The sequence below is a fragment of the Strix uralensis genome, chromosome 13 (assembly GCF_047716275.1).
Source record: "Strix uralensis isolate ZFMK-TIS-50842 chromosome 13, bStrUra1, whole genome shotgun sequence".
In the NCBI taxonomy this organism is placed as follows: domain Eukaryota; kingdom Metazoa; phylum Chordata; class Aves; order Strigiformes; family Strigidae; genus Strix; species Strix uralensis.
In genome coordinates this window covers 24,147,967-24,167,711 of record NC_133984.1, presented here as the reverse complement: position 1 = coordinate 24,167,711, position 19,745 = coordinate 24,147,967, and the positions used below count along the sequence as shown (strand labels likewise).

At 49.2% G+C, this 19,745-nt stretch overlaps 1 protein-coding gene across 1 annotated transcript in view; it reads right to left on the bottom strand.

The window, feature by feature from the left end:
- Nucleotides 1-19,745, bottom strand: part of LOC141949260 (gamma-aminobutyric acid receptor subunit gamma-4) — a 42,956-nt gene that overhangs the window by 6,767 nt on the left and 16,444 nt on the right. Inside the window, exons 4-8 of the mRNA XM_074882638.1 lie at nt 9,233-9,453; nt 8,552-8,634; nt 6,885-7,022; nt 5,237-5,389; nt 359-558 (exon numbers count right to left, since the gene is read on the bottom strand). Of these exons, the coding sequence (XP_074738739.1) occupies nt 359-558; nt 5,237-5,389; nt 6,885-7,022; nt 8,552-8,634; nt 9,233-9,453 (795 nt within the window). The remainder of the gene's footprint in view (nt 1-358; nt 559-5,236; nt 5,390-6,884; nt 7,023-8,551; nt 8,635-9,232; nt 9,454-19,745) is intronic.

Sequence of the window (19,745 nt, the reverse complement as noted above, 5' to 3'; positions counted from 1 at the left end):
TAATCCACAGAGATCAAACCGGTACAGGAGGAAGAACCTGGGAGTGGCTCACCTTGTCTTAAAGTGGACTTGTGGTCATGGGAGTCATCCTAAACTGTACTGATAAGCTCTCCAGCAGTTCTGAAGAAAGCACAGGGTGTCTGGCTCTGACAGGGACCTCATCATTTTGGGGGAGCCTCAGCTGCTTTTTCTGGTTGTGTCTCACCTTTCAGGTTCTCAGACCCAGCACACAGAGTGGTCAGAGGACCTTATGAACACAGCACAGGCACTAAATCACATCAGCAGTTTCCAGTGCAGGCTCAGGAGGGATAGCTTGGGGTTCTAACAGCATCCCCCTCTGCTGGCCCTTTTGACCTACCAGTCTGGCTTTCCTGTTGTGCTCAAGTGGCTTCTTGTTTCCCACCAGGTAGTTGAGCGTAGCGTACTCCATAAGAGCTGCGAAGACGAAGATGAAGCACACAGAGACAAAGAGGTCCATGGCTGTGATATAGGAAACACGGGGAAGGTGCTTGCGGGAGATGGTACTCAGGGTGGTCATCGTTAGCACAGTTGTGATACCTAAGAGAGAAAAGAGCTGGTTTAAGTAATGAAGAGGAGAATTTCTATCTTCTACATGCATCCAGCCCCCAAAACATCCCCAATTCCGCTTTCCTGTGGGAGAGAAATTCCTCTGGTTGTCTGGTCCCATTTTTGCTCTGCTCAGCCAGACTCTGGTCCTGACAGCTCTGACAATGTTCTATCGAGAAAGAGCTGTTCAAAACTCAGGTGTCAGACAGGCTAGCAGTGTGGACTCGTAAAGGAGTGGGGAACTTGGATTCTGCTTAAGTGTGTATACAGGAACAATTGCTTGGACGATGAGAGGAGAGTTCAGAGGAAGGACGTGCTGAGGCAATAACACTGGATGGATCGCTTTGGGCAGGCAATGGGCGAGTTGGGATTTGGTCAGTGATGTCTGGCTGAGTCAGCAATAAGCATGGCAATGTCTCAGATGACACAGAACTGCTATTTCTGTCTGATATGAACCAAAGCTGGAATGCAAAGGCCTCCTTTCTTGTTCTCCCTTTGTCTTTGAGCATTTGCTCCCGGGATGAATTCAGCCCAATGCAAATCTCATCATAGAATCATGGAATCATAGAACGGTTTGGGTTGGAAAGGACCTTTAAAGGTCATCTAGTCCAACCCCCCTGCAATGAGCAGGGACATCTTCAACTAGATCCAGTTGCTCAGAGCCCTGTCCAGCCTGACCTTGAATGTTTCCATCTGCCACCTCCTCGTGCAACCTGTTCCAATGTTTCACCACCCTCATCAGAAAAAATTTCTTCCTTGTACCTAGTCTGAATCTACCCGCTTCTAGTTTAAAACCATTACTCCTTGTCCTATTGCTACAGGCCCTACTAAAAAGTCTGTCCCCATCTTTCTTAGAAGCCCCCTTTAAGTATTGAAAGGCTGCGATAAGGTCTCCCCAGAGCCTTCTCTTCTCCAGGCTGAACAACCCCAACTCTCAGCCTTTCCTTATAGGAGAGGTGTTCCATCCCTCTGATCATTTTTGTGGCCTCCTCTGGACCAGCTCCAACAGGTCCATGTCTTTCCTGTACTGAGGACTCCAGAGCTGGACACAGCACTGCAGGTGGGGTCTCACCAGAGCAGAGTAGAGGGGGAGAATCACCTCCCTTGACCTGTTGGCCTCTCTTTCTGCAGCCCAGGACACGGTTGGCTTTCTGGGCTGTGAGTGCACATTGCCAGCTCATGTTCAGCTTTTCATCTACCAGTACCCCCAAGTCCCTCTCCACAGGGCTGTTCTCAGTCCCTTCATCCCCCAGCCTGTGTTGATACTGGGGGTTGCCCTGACCCAGGTGCAGGACCTTGCACTTGGCCTTACTGAACCTCATGAGGTTCACATGGGCCCACTTCTCCAGCTTGTCCAGGTCCCTCTGGATGGCATCCCGTCCCTCAGGTGTGTCAACCGCACCACTCAGCTGGGTGTCATCTGCAAACTTGTTGAGTGAGGGTGCACTCGATCCCACTGTCTGTGTCACTGATGAAGATATTAAACAGTGCTGGTCCCCATACAGACCCCTGAGGGACACCACTCGTCACTGATCTCCATCTGGACATTGAGCTGTTGACCACCACTCTCTGGATGCGACCATCCAACCAATTCCTGATCCACCGAACAGCCCACCCATCAAATCCGTATCTCTCCAGTTTAGAGAGAAGGATGTTGTGGGGGACCTTGTCAAAGGCCTTACTGAAGTCCAGCTAGATGACATCTGCAGCAATCCCCTTGGCCACTGAGGTGGTCACTCCATCACAGAAGGCAGGACTTGCCCTCGGTGAAGCCATGCTGCCTGTCTTGAATCACCTCCCTGTCCTCCATGTGCCTTACCATACCTTCCAGGAGGATCTGTTCCATGATCTCCCCAGGCACAGAGGTGAGGCTGACAGGTTGGTAGTTCCCAGTCAGTAGTTTACCTGGCTGCCAAGACTTTTCAAGTATCACAGAGACTGACTTGATAACTACGTCAGCCAATTCCCTCAGGACTCTGGGATGCATCTTGTCAGGTCCCATAGACTTACACATGTTCAGGTTCCCCAGGTGGTCACGAACCTGATCTTCTCTTACAGTGGGAGGGACTTTGCTCCCCCAGTCCCTGTCTTACGGCCCATCCACTCGAAAGGTGTGGGAACAGAGGTTGCCAGTGAAGACTGAGGCAAAAAACTTGTTGAGTACCTCAGCCTTCTCCTCGTCTGTGGTTGGCAGTTTGTCAGTTGTGTTCATCGGTGGTGTATTGCTTTCTTTGACCTTCCTTTTCTGGCTGACATATCTATAGAAGCCCTTCTTATTATTCTTTGCATCCCTTGCCAAGCTCAGCTCCAGCTGCACCTTGGCCTTCCTGACCCCATCCCTACACAACCAGGCAGTGTCCCTGTACTCTTCCCAGGATACCTGTCCCTGCTTCCACTTCCTGGCCATTTCATTCCTGTGTTTTAGTTTGACTGGCAGGTCTTGACTCATCCATGCTGGTCTCTTGCCTTCCTTTCCTGATTTCTTACACCTGGGGATCGAGAGCTCTTGCGCTCTATGGAAAGCGTCCTTAAAGATCTGCCAGCTCTGTTCTGCTCCCGTGTCCCTGAGGGCAGTTTTCCAAGGGATCCTATTGACTGGCCCTGTGAACAACTGGAAGTTTGCTTTCCTAAAATTCAGGGTCCCTCAGGACTGCGAACTCCACCAGTGCAGGATCACTGCAGCCCAGGCTGCCTCCAATCTTGACTTCACTGATTAGCTCACTTGTGTTGGTGACCAACAGGTCCCATACCACATTCCTTCTGGTAGGGCTGTCTATTACCTGGCTTAAGAAGTTCTCCTCGATGCACTCCAGGAGTCTCCTGGATTGCCTACAGCTCACCCTGCTACCTTTCCAGCAGATGTCGGGGTGCTTGAAGTCCCCCAGCAGGACAAGAGCCTGCAACTGCGATGCCTCCTGTAGCTGGAGTAAGAAGGCTTCGTCCATAGGCCCCCCTTGATTGGGTGGCCTGTAGTAAACACCAACCACAAGAAGATTCTCTTTGTTGCCTTGGTCTCTAATTCTTACCCATAAGCTTTCAACCTGCTCATGGCTATTCTTCAGAGACAGCTCTTCACAATCTGTCCATTTCTTGATGTAGAGGGCAAGTGGGTAGGAGATGATAAGCAATCTCTTTTGACTTGAATGGGGCTTGGAATTGTTTTTGCAGCAGCAGTAAAGCTCACAGACCTGTTTCCAGACATAAAGTATCAGGAGCCAACAAGGGATCAGCTGCAAGAGTTGGTATCGTGATCTCATCCACTGTTTTTTAGGATGTGGAGAAGAAGCAGGAACTCCACCTGTTCCTCCTTCTCTAGCATTCATCTAAATCCACCTGCCACCCTTTCCTGGGGTCACCTCAATGGGTGGGAGCATGACAAGAGATTTTCATATTTTCCTACTGTATTTGCATTAGCAGATGTGATGTGAATTCCCATGTATTTGAAATGCCAATGGAACTGGTCCAGTTTCCATCTCCCTAATGTAGGCTGGCGGGCTTGAAAGGTACTGGGGATCATTTGTATTAAGTACAACAGGGGCTGTGGAGAGAATACATTACTCTTGATGTGCTGAAGTCCCTTACCACAGAGAGGGGCTCCCCTCCTGGGGAAACTTGCCTTTGCTTTTTGAGGCAGCCACCACAGTGGTGTCAGCCGTGCAGAAATTTTGCCTCTTGCTTTTCATTCCTTTCCCAGCCATGGACTATGGCGTACCCTCACCTCCATTGGAAATGACACCCCACTCCTCTTCCTGCTCTCTCCATGGGCACCAAAGAAATTGATTTTGATAGGGAGGTGGGGAGAGATGGTCAGAATGGATGAGCTCTGAATAGCCCTGCCTGATGCTGATGGCCCCTCGCCTCTCCTCTTCCTCCCTGCAGAGGCCTGCAGGCAGGGCTGGGAACGCCACCTCCAATTAAAGAGAAAGTCGTCCGGGCTGATGGGAAGGACAGCGCTGGGACGCAGAGCTTGCTGCAAAATGCAAATACAGCCAAAGTGCATTAAAGATTTGTAAAGACCTCTCCAGCACCTATCAGAGCAGGATTCAATTGACATAAGCTTTTTCCTGCCTCAAAGAGCTACTGCAGTATGCTGAGAAAATCCAAACAATAGGCAAAGCTGTTGCCACATCCTGGACTCCCACTGTGGTGTGACTGACAGAGAAAGGCTGTACCTACAGGGCTTCCACATCCGGACAGAACTTGGGACCCTATGGATACAGCTGAGCAACTTTGCTCATTACCCTACAACCTTCATGTCGCTGGTCCTACAGTGAGCCCTTGAAAAGTCATGAGGAAATGCAGAATGCATGGATGTGACAGGAGCCCTTTGGTCAGCATTGCAACGCCACAGCTCACCCCTCTCCTCTCAGCACATGAGATTACCACATTGTCAACTTGGAAGAGGCTGTGCAAGGGTCTCAGATCAAGATATGAGAGTGTTGTGCTGTCCTGAAATAATCCAGTAGTCCAAACCAGCACAGTTGGAGATTTGGTTGAACTTGAGGATAGTGTTACTAACAGAAAGATGGACGAGTGGACTATCCTCCAGTAAGCTGAATAACGCCAGAAAATGCCGAAGTGCTTTAGGAGATTTTGCACTCCAACACTGCCACTCTGCTAGCCTTGCAGAGTTTGACAAGCATCAGACATGCAACAACCTGTCTCTTACCCAGAGATGTCCTGGCTGGTGTAGAGTCTCTCTTGATCCAGAAGGAAACCCAGGAAAGAACAACAGTCAGGATGCAGGGAATGTAGGTCTGAATGGCAAAATAACCCATACGTCTACTTAGGTCAAAAGAAACTGTCATCACCATGTACTCCCCTAGGGAAAAAGCAACAGAGACATTGGAATCATAAGATGTGACTTCCTAAAACACAAAAATCAGCAAAGTTTCAGAATTTAGAGTCTTTCTGATGAGGTTTTCTTGTTTTAAGTGCCTAGTTGGCTGGTTTTGTGGCTGCCCAGATTTTTAGCTTCATGGACAGCTGTGTGGCTGGCTGATTAGGTTTGATGACTCACTGGCATTGTCACTGGCTTGCTGGTTTTGTGGCTAGTGGACTCTGTGGTTACCTGGCTGGCTCTGTAGCTGTCTGACTTAATGCCTTTGTGACTAATTTAAGAGCTGACTTTGTGGTTGCCCAGCTGGCAATCTGCCTGGTTGGCTATGTGGCCACCAGGCTGCATTTGTACTGGCCTGCCTGTGTGTCCAAGCACACTGAAGAGCACACTGTCTGGAGAAGTTGCAGGGAAGAGAGTATTCATCTTCAGCTGATTGCTGTAAGAGTTTCTTTTCTATAGAAGCTATTTAGCTGTAACAAGCTACATGGCCTGGGTTGCTAACTAACTACCTGAGCTGTGACAAAAGAGGTGTCCTTCAGTCACATTCATCGGGACTCTGGTTCTGCCCCTGGAAAAGGCATGTGGTGCTGTACATCCTAATTGCTCATTTGGCAACTTACAGCTGAGGTTCTTCCTCTTTTTCAGCAGTTCCTAGCGAGTATTGGAAGAAAGCCACCCGACAGCTCTAGGGTTAAGATGGAGCTTGCAAGCAATTACCAAAAAAGAGAATTAGAGATGTCAGACAGCCACTGGTGCATTCAAGACACTTTCACTGCACCACTTCTTGTTCCGGTTTGTGCTGCCTTTCTACCCCGGTTAGAGGCTGGCTGTCGGTGTTGACAACAGCAGATTTCTGCAGAGTGGGAGAAGCGCTACCTGAACTTGCTGCTTCAGAGGGCTTAAAAACATGAGCTCACCCCACCTGCAGGAATCCAGAGGCTTTCCTCAGTTGTCTGTGGGAAGGAAAGAGGATGTGAGCTATTATGACGAGGAGAAGCTGAAGGGCCTCCATTCCCTGGTTTCTTCACACATGCAGCCTTGTTCCTGTCTCTTAAAGCATAATGCGGGTGTTCATCTGCCCCACACAACTTTACAGAAGGAAAGATTGAGACCTGCAAGTTCTGATTTCCCCACCCAGGGATCACATAGTATGCACATACTGCAGCAAGAGGGGATCTGAGCTCCATCTCCCCTCTCTCCTGACCCTTCAGTTAGGGATAGCTTCATTCACGTCAGCATTGTCACCCCACAGTTCACAGATGTCAGTGGTTCTGGCCTCCCCCTGCTTTGTCTTCCCCTCACCCTTCATCACTTCTGCTCCCTCTAGCAAAGGTCCATCCTTTCATCCTTATGTTTCTCTAACTGTGCTGTAGTGACCTTTCTTCCCCACCACTGTGGCACTGTCTGATGGCTCCTTTGCCTCCCACGAGGTCTCCAAGACACTGGCGTTTCTGTGGGCTGTCTCCCTTTGCCTCACCTGCCCCAGTCCTGAGAACTTCCGAGGTGTTCCTCAGCCCTGTGAAGTCAAACTGGTAGAGCCTCCAGGTGCGCTGGTCAGAGACCTCAATGGAGTAGCGCCTCCAGCGATAGACAATCTCCTCACGTGGGTAGCCATCTGGGAAAAGGGGCAAGGGCATCAGTGAAAGAATATGTCATGTGCCTCTACTCATTCACCACCCTGACTGCAAAAGCGCTGGCATCTCACTCGAGCTGTTTTGTAAACATGAAGCTTTCAGGCAGTTATTTCTGATGCGTTTTGTTTAGATTCCCTTAGGCACCCCCACATGCAATGAGAGTAGGGACAGCAACTCCCTTTGTGGGCTGCTTCAAATCCTAGGGATGGGAAGACCAGGGCTAGAAACGGAGCCTTTCTAGTGCTGAGGGATCTGGTGTAGTTGAGAACTGTTAATGTTGGGTTGATGGTTGGACTGGATGATCTTCAAGGTCTTTTCCAACCTAGACAATTCTGTGATTCTGTAAGGACTGCACTGGTGGGAGTAAGACTTGGGTTGGTGTAAGAGGACATCCCCAGCCTGAAATTTTTATGGGTTTTAGCTCCCTGGGGCAGCACGGGGCCTTCACTACTCCTTATGACTACCTTCCCTTCCCAGGCATGAGTACACCAAGAATACAAAGGTGCCAACATGGAGGTAGCATGGCTGTGGCTGCTCAGACTATCTGTACCTCCCACCCTGGGAGCTGATCTCTGTATGGAACAGAAGGGGTGCATTCTCCGTGGAGAAGAAGGCCTGGCAGGCTGGAGCATGGCTTCTCCTGGCTCTGGCTTTCTTGACAAAGAACCAAGCCTACTGCGAAGCAGGGACCTTGACAACTACGAGAGAGTTCCTCAGAGGAAGGAAGGAGCAAGAGCTTGGCAGCTAACTAGAAGTGTGTTTCTAATTACCAAGCATGTATAGCATGTACCGTTAATTAGCAAAGAATGAAGGATGGTGGGAGACAAGGGGATGGTATCTCCTCAGCATGCTGCCTCCCTCTGAAGCACCTCAGAGCCACGTGAGCTGTATCTCTTCAGTGGCAGGGGAAGCAGGAGATACAAACCCCAGCTAAGATGACTAAATCAGATTTCCAACTAATGCATGAGGACAGGAACCTCTCGGTGCAGAAAGGCTCACTGCAAAATTACCAGTGGAGATGGGCCAATATCAGCAGCCCTCTCTGCTGATGAGAATGGACAAGTGGGGACTGAGAGGGAAGGTCTGAGTACCCCTCCTTTGTGATGGCCTTGGGTGCAGAAAGTGGTCCTGTCTCTGGGCTGAGAGCCAAGCTGTCCTCTCAGAGAGCGGGAGAAGAGGGAAGATGCCAGGCAGGATGGGTGCCATTTGTCTGCCAGCTGAAGGGATATATTCTGTCCAGAGTGACCAGAAGGTCACTGGAATAATCACCTCCAACTGTCCACCCAAACTAAGGAGAAACTCAGAGGTGCTGTGAATCCGGCCCTGAAGATCTCTGCTAGCCCAGGAGTGGGAAGATGCTTCAGGGATGACAGGCAATGGCCCAGGAAGAGAGTCAGAAATTAGGTGAAAAATGTAGCTAAAAGGGAGGATGGTGTCCCCAGAAGAGTTTTACTCTACTGAGATTTCTTTACTTGCCTTCTAAAACTGTTTTAAAAATACGTATACTCACAACTGGAAAAAACCAAAGGGCAGGAGTGAGTGTCCATTGGGAAATTCTGCAGCTGGAGCAGGCACTCAGCCTCAATCGTCAGCCTGAGAGAGGGAGAGAGAGAGGGGGAGACTGAGATTTTGTGTTGGTGAAGGTGGTTTGATTCCAACACAACAATGTGACAGCGGGATTCTCGCTTCCTTGAGAGAGAAACACTAATTTGTTGAAGATCAGTCTGTTTGCAGGAACATTTTAAAACAGCAGCAAAATAAAACATATGTTTGGATATTTTCAAAGTGAGAAAAACCATCTAATTTTCACATTCAAAAAGCCTTTTTGTTTAGTGAGCTTTTCAGATTCATTTATGGGAGTGAGAATTTATGGGAACAAAAGCCAAATGTTTATTACCAGAATGAGATAGCTGGACTGACCAACATAAACTTTTAAAGGATTTTGGTTTAGGAAACCATTTGTAGTTTTGACTTTTTTCTAGGTATAATATGGAAAACCAGTTTGATTTTCTGGAAGCCTTCATCCTGGGAAGAGGAAGCCCATTCTGCAACTAGTACTGCATGTGTACTCCCATCAGCTCAGGGAGACATCTCCACTACTCTGTCCCAGGACACCTGGAAACCTCCTCTGCTTTCACCAGCTCCTTGTTCCCTCACCTCAGCAGCCGGCCACAGTGCCTGCTGGATGTACCTGAGCGTGTAGAGCACTTTTCCGTCATTCCAGATGCGGAGGAGCTGATTAGGAGTGGTTATCCAGTGGGAATCAGCCCGCTTGGAGTTCCTAAAAAAGGTATCTGGGATCCAGATGCGGCTCACCATGTTGGTGTTCAGCGTGAGGGCCTTCAAGGTGCTGTTGAAACGAAGGCGCCGGTCGTACCACGTCTGAGCAAAGAAGATATCAATGGTGTATTCCTGTGAAAGAGAAAGAAGAACATGTCTTTCTGAGGCGGATTCGGGCAAAGCAGAGCCCTGTCCTCTGGTCTGCAGGCCACCATTTTAGAGTGACAGCCAGAACATTCGCTTTTTAAGTCTGAGAGCAGATGTTGGTGACCACTGACACCTTTCCAGGCTCATGTTTAGCTTGGGGTCAGGATGTCCATGGCACACTTAGGAAGAGCCAAAGACTGTGTGTTGGCTAGTGGGCTGAGCTGTAGCATGTTTTGCCTGACCCATGCCTGGAAAGCCAAGACCATACAAACAAGGGCTTGGGCTTCCTCTTGGTGGACAACTCAAGCCAAACACTCCTTTTAAGCATAGGCATGGACATTGGCTGAATCCAGTCCTAAGTTCAGCTCCACCTTTCAAACAAAGGCAAGGAAAGCTGCTCACCAGCTTACCAGAGAGGGCAAGCAGACAGCTCTTTCTGTTATTTGTTAGGATACAGCCCAGCAGTGCTCCATACACCTAATTCGTACGTATAGCAATAGTAATGTTGTGCATAAACCTAGTGAGAATCCATCCCTTGCTGCAGGATTTACACAGTAAATGGTTTATATGAAAAACCATGCTGAAGATGCTGAAGATGCGAAAAGGAAGCTGGGGAAGGGGCTGCTATGGACCCAGCTCTTGGTGCAACCAGTTCAAAATCTTTAGTCTTTTGCAGACAGAAAACAGAGTTTCCACCATAATGAAAACCTTTGGTTTTGGTAAGAGAGAGGGTGTCCTAGCTCACCCCTAACTAGCATTTCTGGGAGGCAGCTCCTGTCTAGATTGGATTGGCAGTAGTCCACATCATTAGCCCACCGTTCTGCTGCTTGCTGCTGCAAGCCAATTTACTCCTTACCCTCTTTTTCAGACTGCCTGAGAAGGTGCTAATTAGTGCCATGCAGGAGCATGTCTGGCACTCAGTGGCTGTCTGAACCAGACCCCCAAATCCAGTTCCACCAGCCCATATTAAAGGCTGTTGACTGCTCCTGACAGCACCTCTCTGACTTGGACTTTGCTCCCTCTCACTCCTGTTAAACCCCCATGACCATGAAGGCATCATCTCACTCTCTCCTCTGGGCAGAGATGAACAATGTCTGACTTTGCCATCTCTCCCTCTTATTCTCCTCCTCCCTCTATTGATTGATCTTGGTGGAATTTTTATGACTGCAGCACATCCTCCCTCCGCTGCCCTTGCTGCTGGTTCAGAGCCGACTTCTCAAACCATGCTGTTAAAATAGATGCGGTGCTCTTAGCGCGCTCTCTTGGACAGCATGTCCTGCTGAGGGCAGGCAGAGCAGGGCAGCACACGACTCCTCGCTTCATTTTCTTCGCCCTCGCTCCACTGTCAGCCAACCGGTGATGAGTGATTGTTACCGAAAACATCCCTTGCATAGGAATGAGATCATGAGAAAAGAGCATTTGCCATCAGGCGGTCGAGGCACTCTCTGGACTGATCCTTCACCCTGCTTAGACAGGGGGATGAGCAAAGGTGATGGGGATGAGGTCTTAACATATCTCTAAATGGGGACAGATGCAGAGCATTCGAAGTGATGGCATTGCTTCCACGGTTCATTCAAAACAGCCACGAGGAGACATAGAGCTAGGATAGCAGCAGCCCTCAAAGCCAAGCGCGCAAGCATCGCCGCTGCCTGAAAACAGGAGAGCCCATTCCAGCATCTGAATGCTCTAGATCGCACTGGGCACTGCTTGGGCATATAGGGTGTGTGGTGATGAAGGCATGGATCAGATTGTGAAAACAGTGAAAGAGACCCCACGGGTGGGCAAAGAAGTATGGGCACAGCAGGGACAAGGTGGGGTAATGGCAGCCCAAGAAAATGACATTATTCTGCTTGGGGCCATTTTTTTTTCCTTGCCAGCTGTTGGGGTCAAAATAACGCAACATTTGACATGTTCTTCCCCACCCCTGCAAATCCCATTTGAGCCAGTATAAGCTTACATTGCTCCTCCTAAGCAGAATCTCTGGTGTAGGAGAAAGCAACTAAAAATGCAGTGATAAATCCATGTTAGATGCCACTATCAATTTCTATCTCCTAACTGGAGTCATTTGTGAGATCTCGCTTCTGGGCTGGCTGCTCAGGTTAGATGTCCTGCTGTAAAGTTCAGCATGCAGGTCTGGGATAACCAGTGCTAACATTCTGGGAGAGTGGAGGGTCAGCTATCCCAGGGGTTTGGTGTTTGTTGTCAAGCCCAGATTTTCAGAAGGGATCAGCATTAAAGAGCTCCTCTTGTGCCATTCATAGCCAGCCTTTGCAAAAGGTGTAGTGCACAAGTCATTCAGCTCTTCTGAAAAATCTGAGCTGTTATTGTCACTGTCCTGTGGTTTGATCTAATTTCAGTAGCTATTATTAGTACAGCTATTCACAAGGAACAACTTACTAGCTGAGCTGGCTCCCTTGCCTCTAGGTGGGGAACCCATTGGGAAATGTTGGCATTTACGTTTTACATGGTATTTTCATTGAGAATTATCCGAGGCAAGATGTATACAAAAATGCTCTGGCTTTTGGGAGTACTTTTACCCTTCAGATTCTCTCCCCCATGCTGTTGCGGAGGAGAGAGCGAGCGAGCGGCTGTGCGGTGCTTAGGTGCCACCTGGGGTTAAACCACGACAGTTCCTGAAGACTTTTAGCACCTGTATCCATCAGGTGCGGTTTGCATTGATGCCAGGGAGCCTTGCAGGACTGCGGCTCTGCACTCATCAGCTGTGGGACAGTGCTCAGACCTTTCTCTGAGCATTAATCAGAGCCCACTTGGCTGTAGGCATCTGATCAAGGTGATTCAAATGGGAGGTGTGTGACCATGGGTTCCCCACAGTCATTGGAGAGGGGTAGGCACTTCTGGAGGGAGATCCCAATATGAAGCAGCTGTCTTCTGGAAATGCCTCACACTCTTACTGACCTTAGGAGAGTCCAGGCAGATCAAGGCTGAATAGCTGAAGTTTGGCAGGACGAGCTCAGCCCCTAAAACTTATGGCAGTGCTGTTTCTTGAACTCCCACACCCCTGTAGTTTCCCTCTGCCCCTGATTCATTCTCAAGCATCAGAAAGAGATTTCTCAATACCTCAATTTCCCCGTGTGAAAAAAGGTTATTGTAAAATACGCCTCCAACATTACTGTACCATCTGCTATGCAGCACATGGAGGTTGTTAACTTCTCTGTAAAAGCACAGGCTTTTTGAGTGTTTTCAACAGAAACAGCTAGTGAAGTAAGAGGAATCGCTCTAACAGTTAGGTCACGCCATTTGAATCACACGTAGGGTGGCACACACATGTTGGCACGCATGCAACATTACATCAAACTTCAGTCACAAAATAATAAATGAAACTACCCGTAAGGCAAATCCGGCAGACTGCCTACCCTAACTGCTATCACGTGAGTTTACCCAATGCTGAGGAACGCCCTGCAGCGCCGCCGCTGCTAGAGGTGTGGGCTGGTGTCCAACTCAGCCTTCCAGCATGTCCCTGCTGGCCCTTGGTCACCGCCATCACCTGGCACATCACTGATCAGTCCTTGTTTTCCTCATGCGAGCAGCACAGATGCTGCTGAAAACCCAATTCCAGAAAATGGTAAAATCTGAAAATATTTAACGGAAAAAAACCCCTGTCCTGTAAAAGAGCATTTGTGGGAAATAAAGGGATGTGGAGTTGACAAGAATATTTCATCTTGGAAGAAAAAAAAAATAAAACAATAAAAAGATTTTACTGCACTCTCAAACCCTTTCATTTTTAAAAACATAGTTTAAGTGAAAAGCTATGGAATTTCTGTGTGAAAAGAAATTTCAAAGAAAACCCCAAAATTTTCAATCCAAAAGAAAATAAACAGATTCAGAAACCAGCCTGCTCCCAGCACAAGAGAACTGGGAGCTGGCCACTGTTCTCATTGTGTGCTACCCTTAGCCCTGCTCCTTGGGTCATCCCAGCCCCAGCTGCTCTAGCCTAACCTTCATGGCCCTGGAGCACCTCCCTGCTTCCCATCCTGATGTCCTGATACAGCAAGGGCATCCAGTCTGGCCCTGTTAGCTCCTCCCCGTGCCTCCTCTCTCACCTCTGTGTGTATGCGCATACACATGGGGAATCAGCCCATATTTCCAGTTGGATTTGGCCCCAGGAACTCTAATCTAGACTAAATTCCACGCTGGATTCTGAGCAGATATGAGTTAGGGCTACCCAATTTCAGACTAACAGCTTAAACTCACAGGGTTAGCATGACACAACTTGGAATTAGCAGTTTGTATTTTCAGGTTACTTTATACACTAAATAAACACAGCTGTGTGCCACCAGAAGATCCTTTTGAAATGGCTCAAAGCAAGTTAGGGTGTGCAGTTCAGCTGACCCCTCTCAAGGGTGCAGTTAGTGGGATACAGAGGAGTTGGTACCCCATGGTTCCTGTATCCATCTATGAGCTTCTTCCTCTGTGTTCTTTAAGAGCTCAGCTTTCTGACAAATGCCAAAGAGAGAGGCAAAGCCATGAGATGAAGATGTCTTAGATGTCTTCTTAAATTAGGATAAAATCAAGGATTTAATGGGGTTTTTTGCAACTTCACTGGTATTCAACAACATCTCCAAATAGAGGAGACAGAGACTTGGAAACAGGTTCCTCCATTTTCCCCTGCTGGAGAGATACTTTGGAAAAATCCTAATTAATACTGGGGCTGAGAGATGAACATCCTAGCCAGTCTCATTCTAGCTTTTATTGTTCTGATATTTGTTTTTATTCATACAGCCCCCTTCCCTCTGCACCTCCAAGCAAATCCCTTGCTGCAGTACGGTAAAGCAGGCTGCTTTCCTGGGAAGCATGGCCAGCATTTCAGGTGGGCTGGTGGGAATCTGATGGGTCCACGCTGACAATCACAGAGCTGAGCAAAGCAGATATTACAGGGGTGCTGTAGTTCAGGAAAATCTCAGGACTTATTGGAGAAGACCCAGGAATGGGGTGTTATTTCTTTCAAGGGCTGGTAGGTCACTCTGTGTAGCTTGAGGCACGTCAGGAAGCCTCTCCTCCAGTCTCCCTCTTCTGCAAAACAGAGGTCAGCCCAAGCATCCCCCCTGCAGACAGAACTGCGTTCAGCAATTCCACACCCCCACAGCCCTGCACAGGTGAGCATTTTCCTCTCCACAACATCCCATGCATCCCTCCCAGCCTGTAAACATCTCTGACAAACCCTGGGCTGCTCCCAGCTGGCTCCATGTCCCAGGGAACACTCTTAATAATAGCAGAAAGTCTGGAGACACACTCCAGGGTAAATAAATAAACTAAATAAAATAATCTTGTTTTAGAATAATCTTTGAATCTGATGCACAACTTCTTGTCCCCACAGCTTGTGGGCAGGAACGTGCTTCTAGCATGACATGTGCAAGCACTTTCCAAGGGCAGCAAGCGGGGAGGACGTGTACTAACAGCATATGCTGATGCTTGACACTGGACCACTTCAGCGACTGGCTGGGCAGCATCAGGCTTCTCCCAGTTCTCCCATTAGTAGTGTGAGACACCTTGCTTGTGGATGCTTCCATGTCCCTGCTCTGGGTGAGTTTTTTCTCCTGAACACAAAGAGCAAAAGAATGAGAATATAAATTTCATTGTGTTTCCAAGGTCCTCGTCTCTCCAAATCGGACCCCGGAGAGCTCTCTGGACATGATGCTGGAGTGACTAGGAGAGCTCGCAAGGACAAAAGGAGCAGAGCTCTGATGATCTGTGTTTTCAAGGTGACACACTGAACTTCCCATCTGCTTCACTTCTGCAGCAACACTGGCAGCGCTGTCCTTGTCTTAATGTCTTTCGCCTCTGCCCAGGGATCTCAGTTGAGACAGCATTCTTTTTATAATACAAACTCGCTGTTAAAAACCATCACCATGTCCTGTGCTCGTGCCAGGAGCCTTCAAACAAGACATTCTGTACATGCTGCTCTGCCGATTGCGGACTCCCCAATCATGGCTTGCTCACCCTTGGAGTCTCTGCAGATGAGAACTGGACAGGGCTTTCAAAACCAAGTGCTGCCTTCTGAGATCTCTACCTGCCCATTCCCACACACCTCTGCTCATGCCTGCTCCCATGCACGTGCAAGCAGGGACATCTAAAAGGCAGGCTTTTATACTCACGACAGCCAACCACCCCAGACTGTTTCTTTCCCCCCAAACCCTTTCTTCTGAGCTGTTCTCTTGTTCCACCGCTTCCTGTCCTTCGGTGATGTTACCTCCTCACATGCAACCCCACGATGGCTGCTGATTGCCATGGTGCCCGCTCCTCTTTTCATGGGAAGGTAGCCTGGCACCAGGAGCCTCTCACTGTGAGCCCCAAGGGCATGTGACCTAGACCTGTGTGTTTAGCATCTGATTAACAGTCATTACCCCAAGGATCAAGGAAAGTCCTTGAGTTGAGACATGACATCAGCCAGACTCTGGTTTATAGAAGCACAGTCTGTCTGCATTGTCCTTGATGAGGTTATTACTGAAAAGGCAGAGGCATGGACACAGGATGCTATATGCAGATGGGGCAGAATTAATTAAAGGAGAAGATACTGAACACTTCAATGAAGTATTATGCAAAGTACCACAGGGAAGGAGCCGCCTCCTTTCAGTTTGGTTTTTCATCACTCTCAGGACAGAACATGGCCTGGGTGGAAAGTCATTTGTAAGCACCTTCTGATGCAAACAAGGATGCAGCCCAGTTACCATGATCTCTAGAAAATGCCTGGGCTGCTTGCAGAGCAAAGCCACACTTGTCCGAAGTCTTGTTTGTGTGTCAAACCTTACTGCTAAAGCTTAAATGCTCCCCACAGTGTTGGGCTTGAAGGAACTTTGTGCCGGAAGAAGGAAGCAGGTGGGCGAAGAGGTGAGGACAGAATCACATAGGGTAACTGGAAGAGAATACTTAGCACTTTGGGCAGGTGCTCTTGTTGATTTGTCCTTTAAACTCATGGGGTGTTTGACAAGATGAAAAGAAATTTCCTTTGAAAGGGCTAGAAGATAAACCTTCTCACTGCATACAATTAACTCCCCAAGATTGCTCCTCCAGGACAGCTTGGCAAGATTCAGATGAGAAGCTGGAATTTCTTTAATTGAACTTCCTATTCCCATGCCACCCACTGCAATTAAAATGAAACACTGGGATGGGCAGTCTAATAACTGCCCAGGACGGGGAGAGCAGCTGCTGCAGCTTCCCTGTACCAGGCGAAGGAAGGCAGGAGGTCCCACAAATCCTAAACACTCCTGGAGAGGGGTGTCTGGGATGGTCAGCTTGTCCCCATGGAGACATCTGCAAGTCGGTTGTTGCCTGGGAACATGATCTGTTTCGCCAGCTCTGACATGGTCCTTGCCCCATCTCTCTGTCCTTACAAAACTCACTGTCCTGGGCTGCTGGATTCCCGTGAGGCTGCCTGCAGGCTCCTGCTCAGTTCAGGAGCTGGACACTGCAGCCTCACTGCCTCCTCCCTAGGATGGAGAGGCAGGAATGAGAGCAGTATCCTGTTGCAGCAGCAGGGAAATGGCCCTCAGGTGAAGCGAAAGAAGTCAGGAAAGTTCTCCAAACATTAAATGAGATGAGTGTCTTCAACTGTCAGAGGCATGTGGCTGTGTGGTTTGAAGTATTAGAGCAAGCATCCTTCTAGGCTTAGGGCTCACCAGCTGGGCCTGTTTCCCTGCTTCCAGTCTGGTACCTCATACAGAAGGGACCACCACTGGCATCACCACTGGCTTTGCCAGAGTATTGCCTACTGCTACTGCTGGCTCACCCGATGGACTGGCAGAGTCAACACTGCCTCTGAGATTTAGGGTCTGATTCTTACTTATATCCAGTCCCTGTTTGGGGGGACAGAGTTTTGGAGGGGTAGAGTAGTCCACAGTAGGCTGTAGACATTTGTAAAGGTCTCAGCACCTTTCCCTGTCTGAACAGTCCACATCTGCTGCCCAGTTCCCTTTGCGGGTTTTTCATCTTCCCAGGCTTTCTTGGGTTTTCCCTCTTTTCATTTCACTCCTTGCTCTAATCTTTTTTCCTCCTCCACACTCTCTTTGGTCTGTAGCTCACCCCTCTGCTTCTCTGCCTCAGCAAGAAAGGCATTACCACCCTGCCCATACCCCCCTTCAAATAGAAACTGCTTCAATTATAATCGCCCTGTTCAAACATCACATCATTTCTTACCCCCTTCCCAACTTCTCATGCTTTGTCTAGTAAGGCCCTACAGTCTCCAGGGCAGGGACTGACTCTCTCTATGGACTGAAAGGTGTCTAGTGATCTCAGCTGGATGCCGATTGTCATGGAAAGAAAACAAAGTCCCTCCCACTGCAGTCTTAGTGATGAAGAAATTGCTACAGAAGCTGTGCTTTGAGGTCAAGAGAGGAAGGAAAGGCTGACAGAGACTGGGAGCCATAGGAGCTCTGCTTTCTGTGCGGATCGGAGCCAGAAGCTTCTTCCAGTGCAGGAATTGCTTGGCCTGGCACACAGCAGCATGCAAAACCAGAGGGGGTAAGAACGGGCAAACAAGGTAAGGCAGCGTCCCTCTGTCCCAGCAGGCTCCTACAGCGGGCAGTCACAGGGGCGTAGGGGCAGAGTATAAGGAGCAGGAAAATTACTGCAGCCTTCAAAATATGCCCTCCTCTGCGGGAACCACCCGCGTCCAACGAGCACTGAGCTCTGTCAAACCGCCTTCTTGGGTGGCATGCTGACAAAATGGAGAAGCCAGCAGAGCCCAGAACTGGTGCTGAAGAAGCGATGCTCACCAGTAGCCATGGCAGTGGAGCTGCGCCTGGGAGGTGAATCACAGGCTGCCGTGGGCTAACGGGCTGCCCCACACGAGGAGTCATGGCACGGCACAAAGCGTCAGGAGGAAACTGGCCCTGGCTGGGCAGTATGATGCAGCTCTCCAAGAATCAGTGAGCCAGGGTGGCACCTCAGAGAGAGGTGCCTCCCAAACCCCAATACTGCTCTGTCCTCCCACCAAAATGGGTCTGAGAAAGCACAGTGCACCCACGTCCCTGGGATGCCATCCATTGTATGGAAATGCCTCTGCTGGCCAGGAGGAAAATGACTTGTCTGCCTGTATAAATCCCTTTCTAATCCTCATCCTCAAGGAAAAAAAGCACATTCAAAAGATCTGAGAAGGTTCTGCTTTCACAAAAGGGGAGGGTTTCGTGCCCTCTGCAGAAATCCTCACTCCTGACACTGTTCTCTCCTGGCCCCAGATGAAGGAGGAGGTGGGGACAGTGTACTCTGCTCTGCTGACTCCTTCAAGGAAACCTGTTTCATGTTGTCTCTCATACCCCTTGCTGTGCTTGCCAGCTTTCTCTTCCTGCCCTGCCAGTTCCTTGATTTAGCTCTTTCTCCCTGCTTCATTTTGTTTTTCCTTTCCCAATTCCTCTTTTCAAGCCACCACAAAATCACAGCCCAGTCCTAATGAGATTTCAAGGGAGCACCAGGCTGAGGAAAGCAGCTTGGAGAAATTGAACAGGTTACAGAGAAAGAACAATTTCTTTCTGTCTCCCCTGTTGGGTATTCAAAGGGCAAAGGAAGCCGGACTGCAGTTACACCAGGCCAGCTGATTCTCCTTTCCAGGCACACACCCACACTTCAGGCCAAGCGTGGTGGTCATTTGGAAGCTAGGACACGAGCCACCAGGCAAGCAGGACCTGCAGAGCTCTGCTGCTCCAGGCTGCTCATTTCCCATGGCATCTGACGGCTGCCAAAGACCCTCCTCAGAAACTGGGGGCTGGTAGTCCCAGTCCTTTTTTCCAGCCTCCAGCTGTTTCATAGAGCCCCAGCCTACTGCAGATGCCTCCTTTAAAACTAAGCCACTCTACCTTCTCCAGCTCTCCTAGATGGCTCTAGGACCTCTCTGGAGAATAGTGAATAAGATGAAGGCTCAGGTTTTCTACTTAAGGAATGCACTTGCATATCCCAGAATCATACATACAAAGACACTAAACAATTTTGGGTCTTGAGCTTAGTCCAAAGTTCCCAGGAGCTGGACAGCACATTCTCTCCTGCTCCTTACCAAATCCCACCACTGGACCTGCCTTTGACTTTCTGTGATAGCAGCAACACTGAGGTATTTTCATCTCCTCTCCTGCTGATCCAGTGAGAGAGGATCAGCATCTAAGCAGCCCCCGACCTCGCTGCTGCGGAACTGGACTGAAGCTTGCAGTCAGCTCTGCAGGAGGCTGCACGCAGAGCTCACATCCAAACAGCCATGAGCAGTGCAACGGGAGCTTGGCTTCACGCGATGGCTCACTCCTCCCTTGCAGCACAAACTGGGTGCCTGACATCCCCAT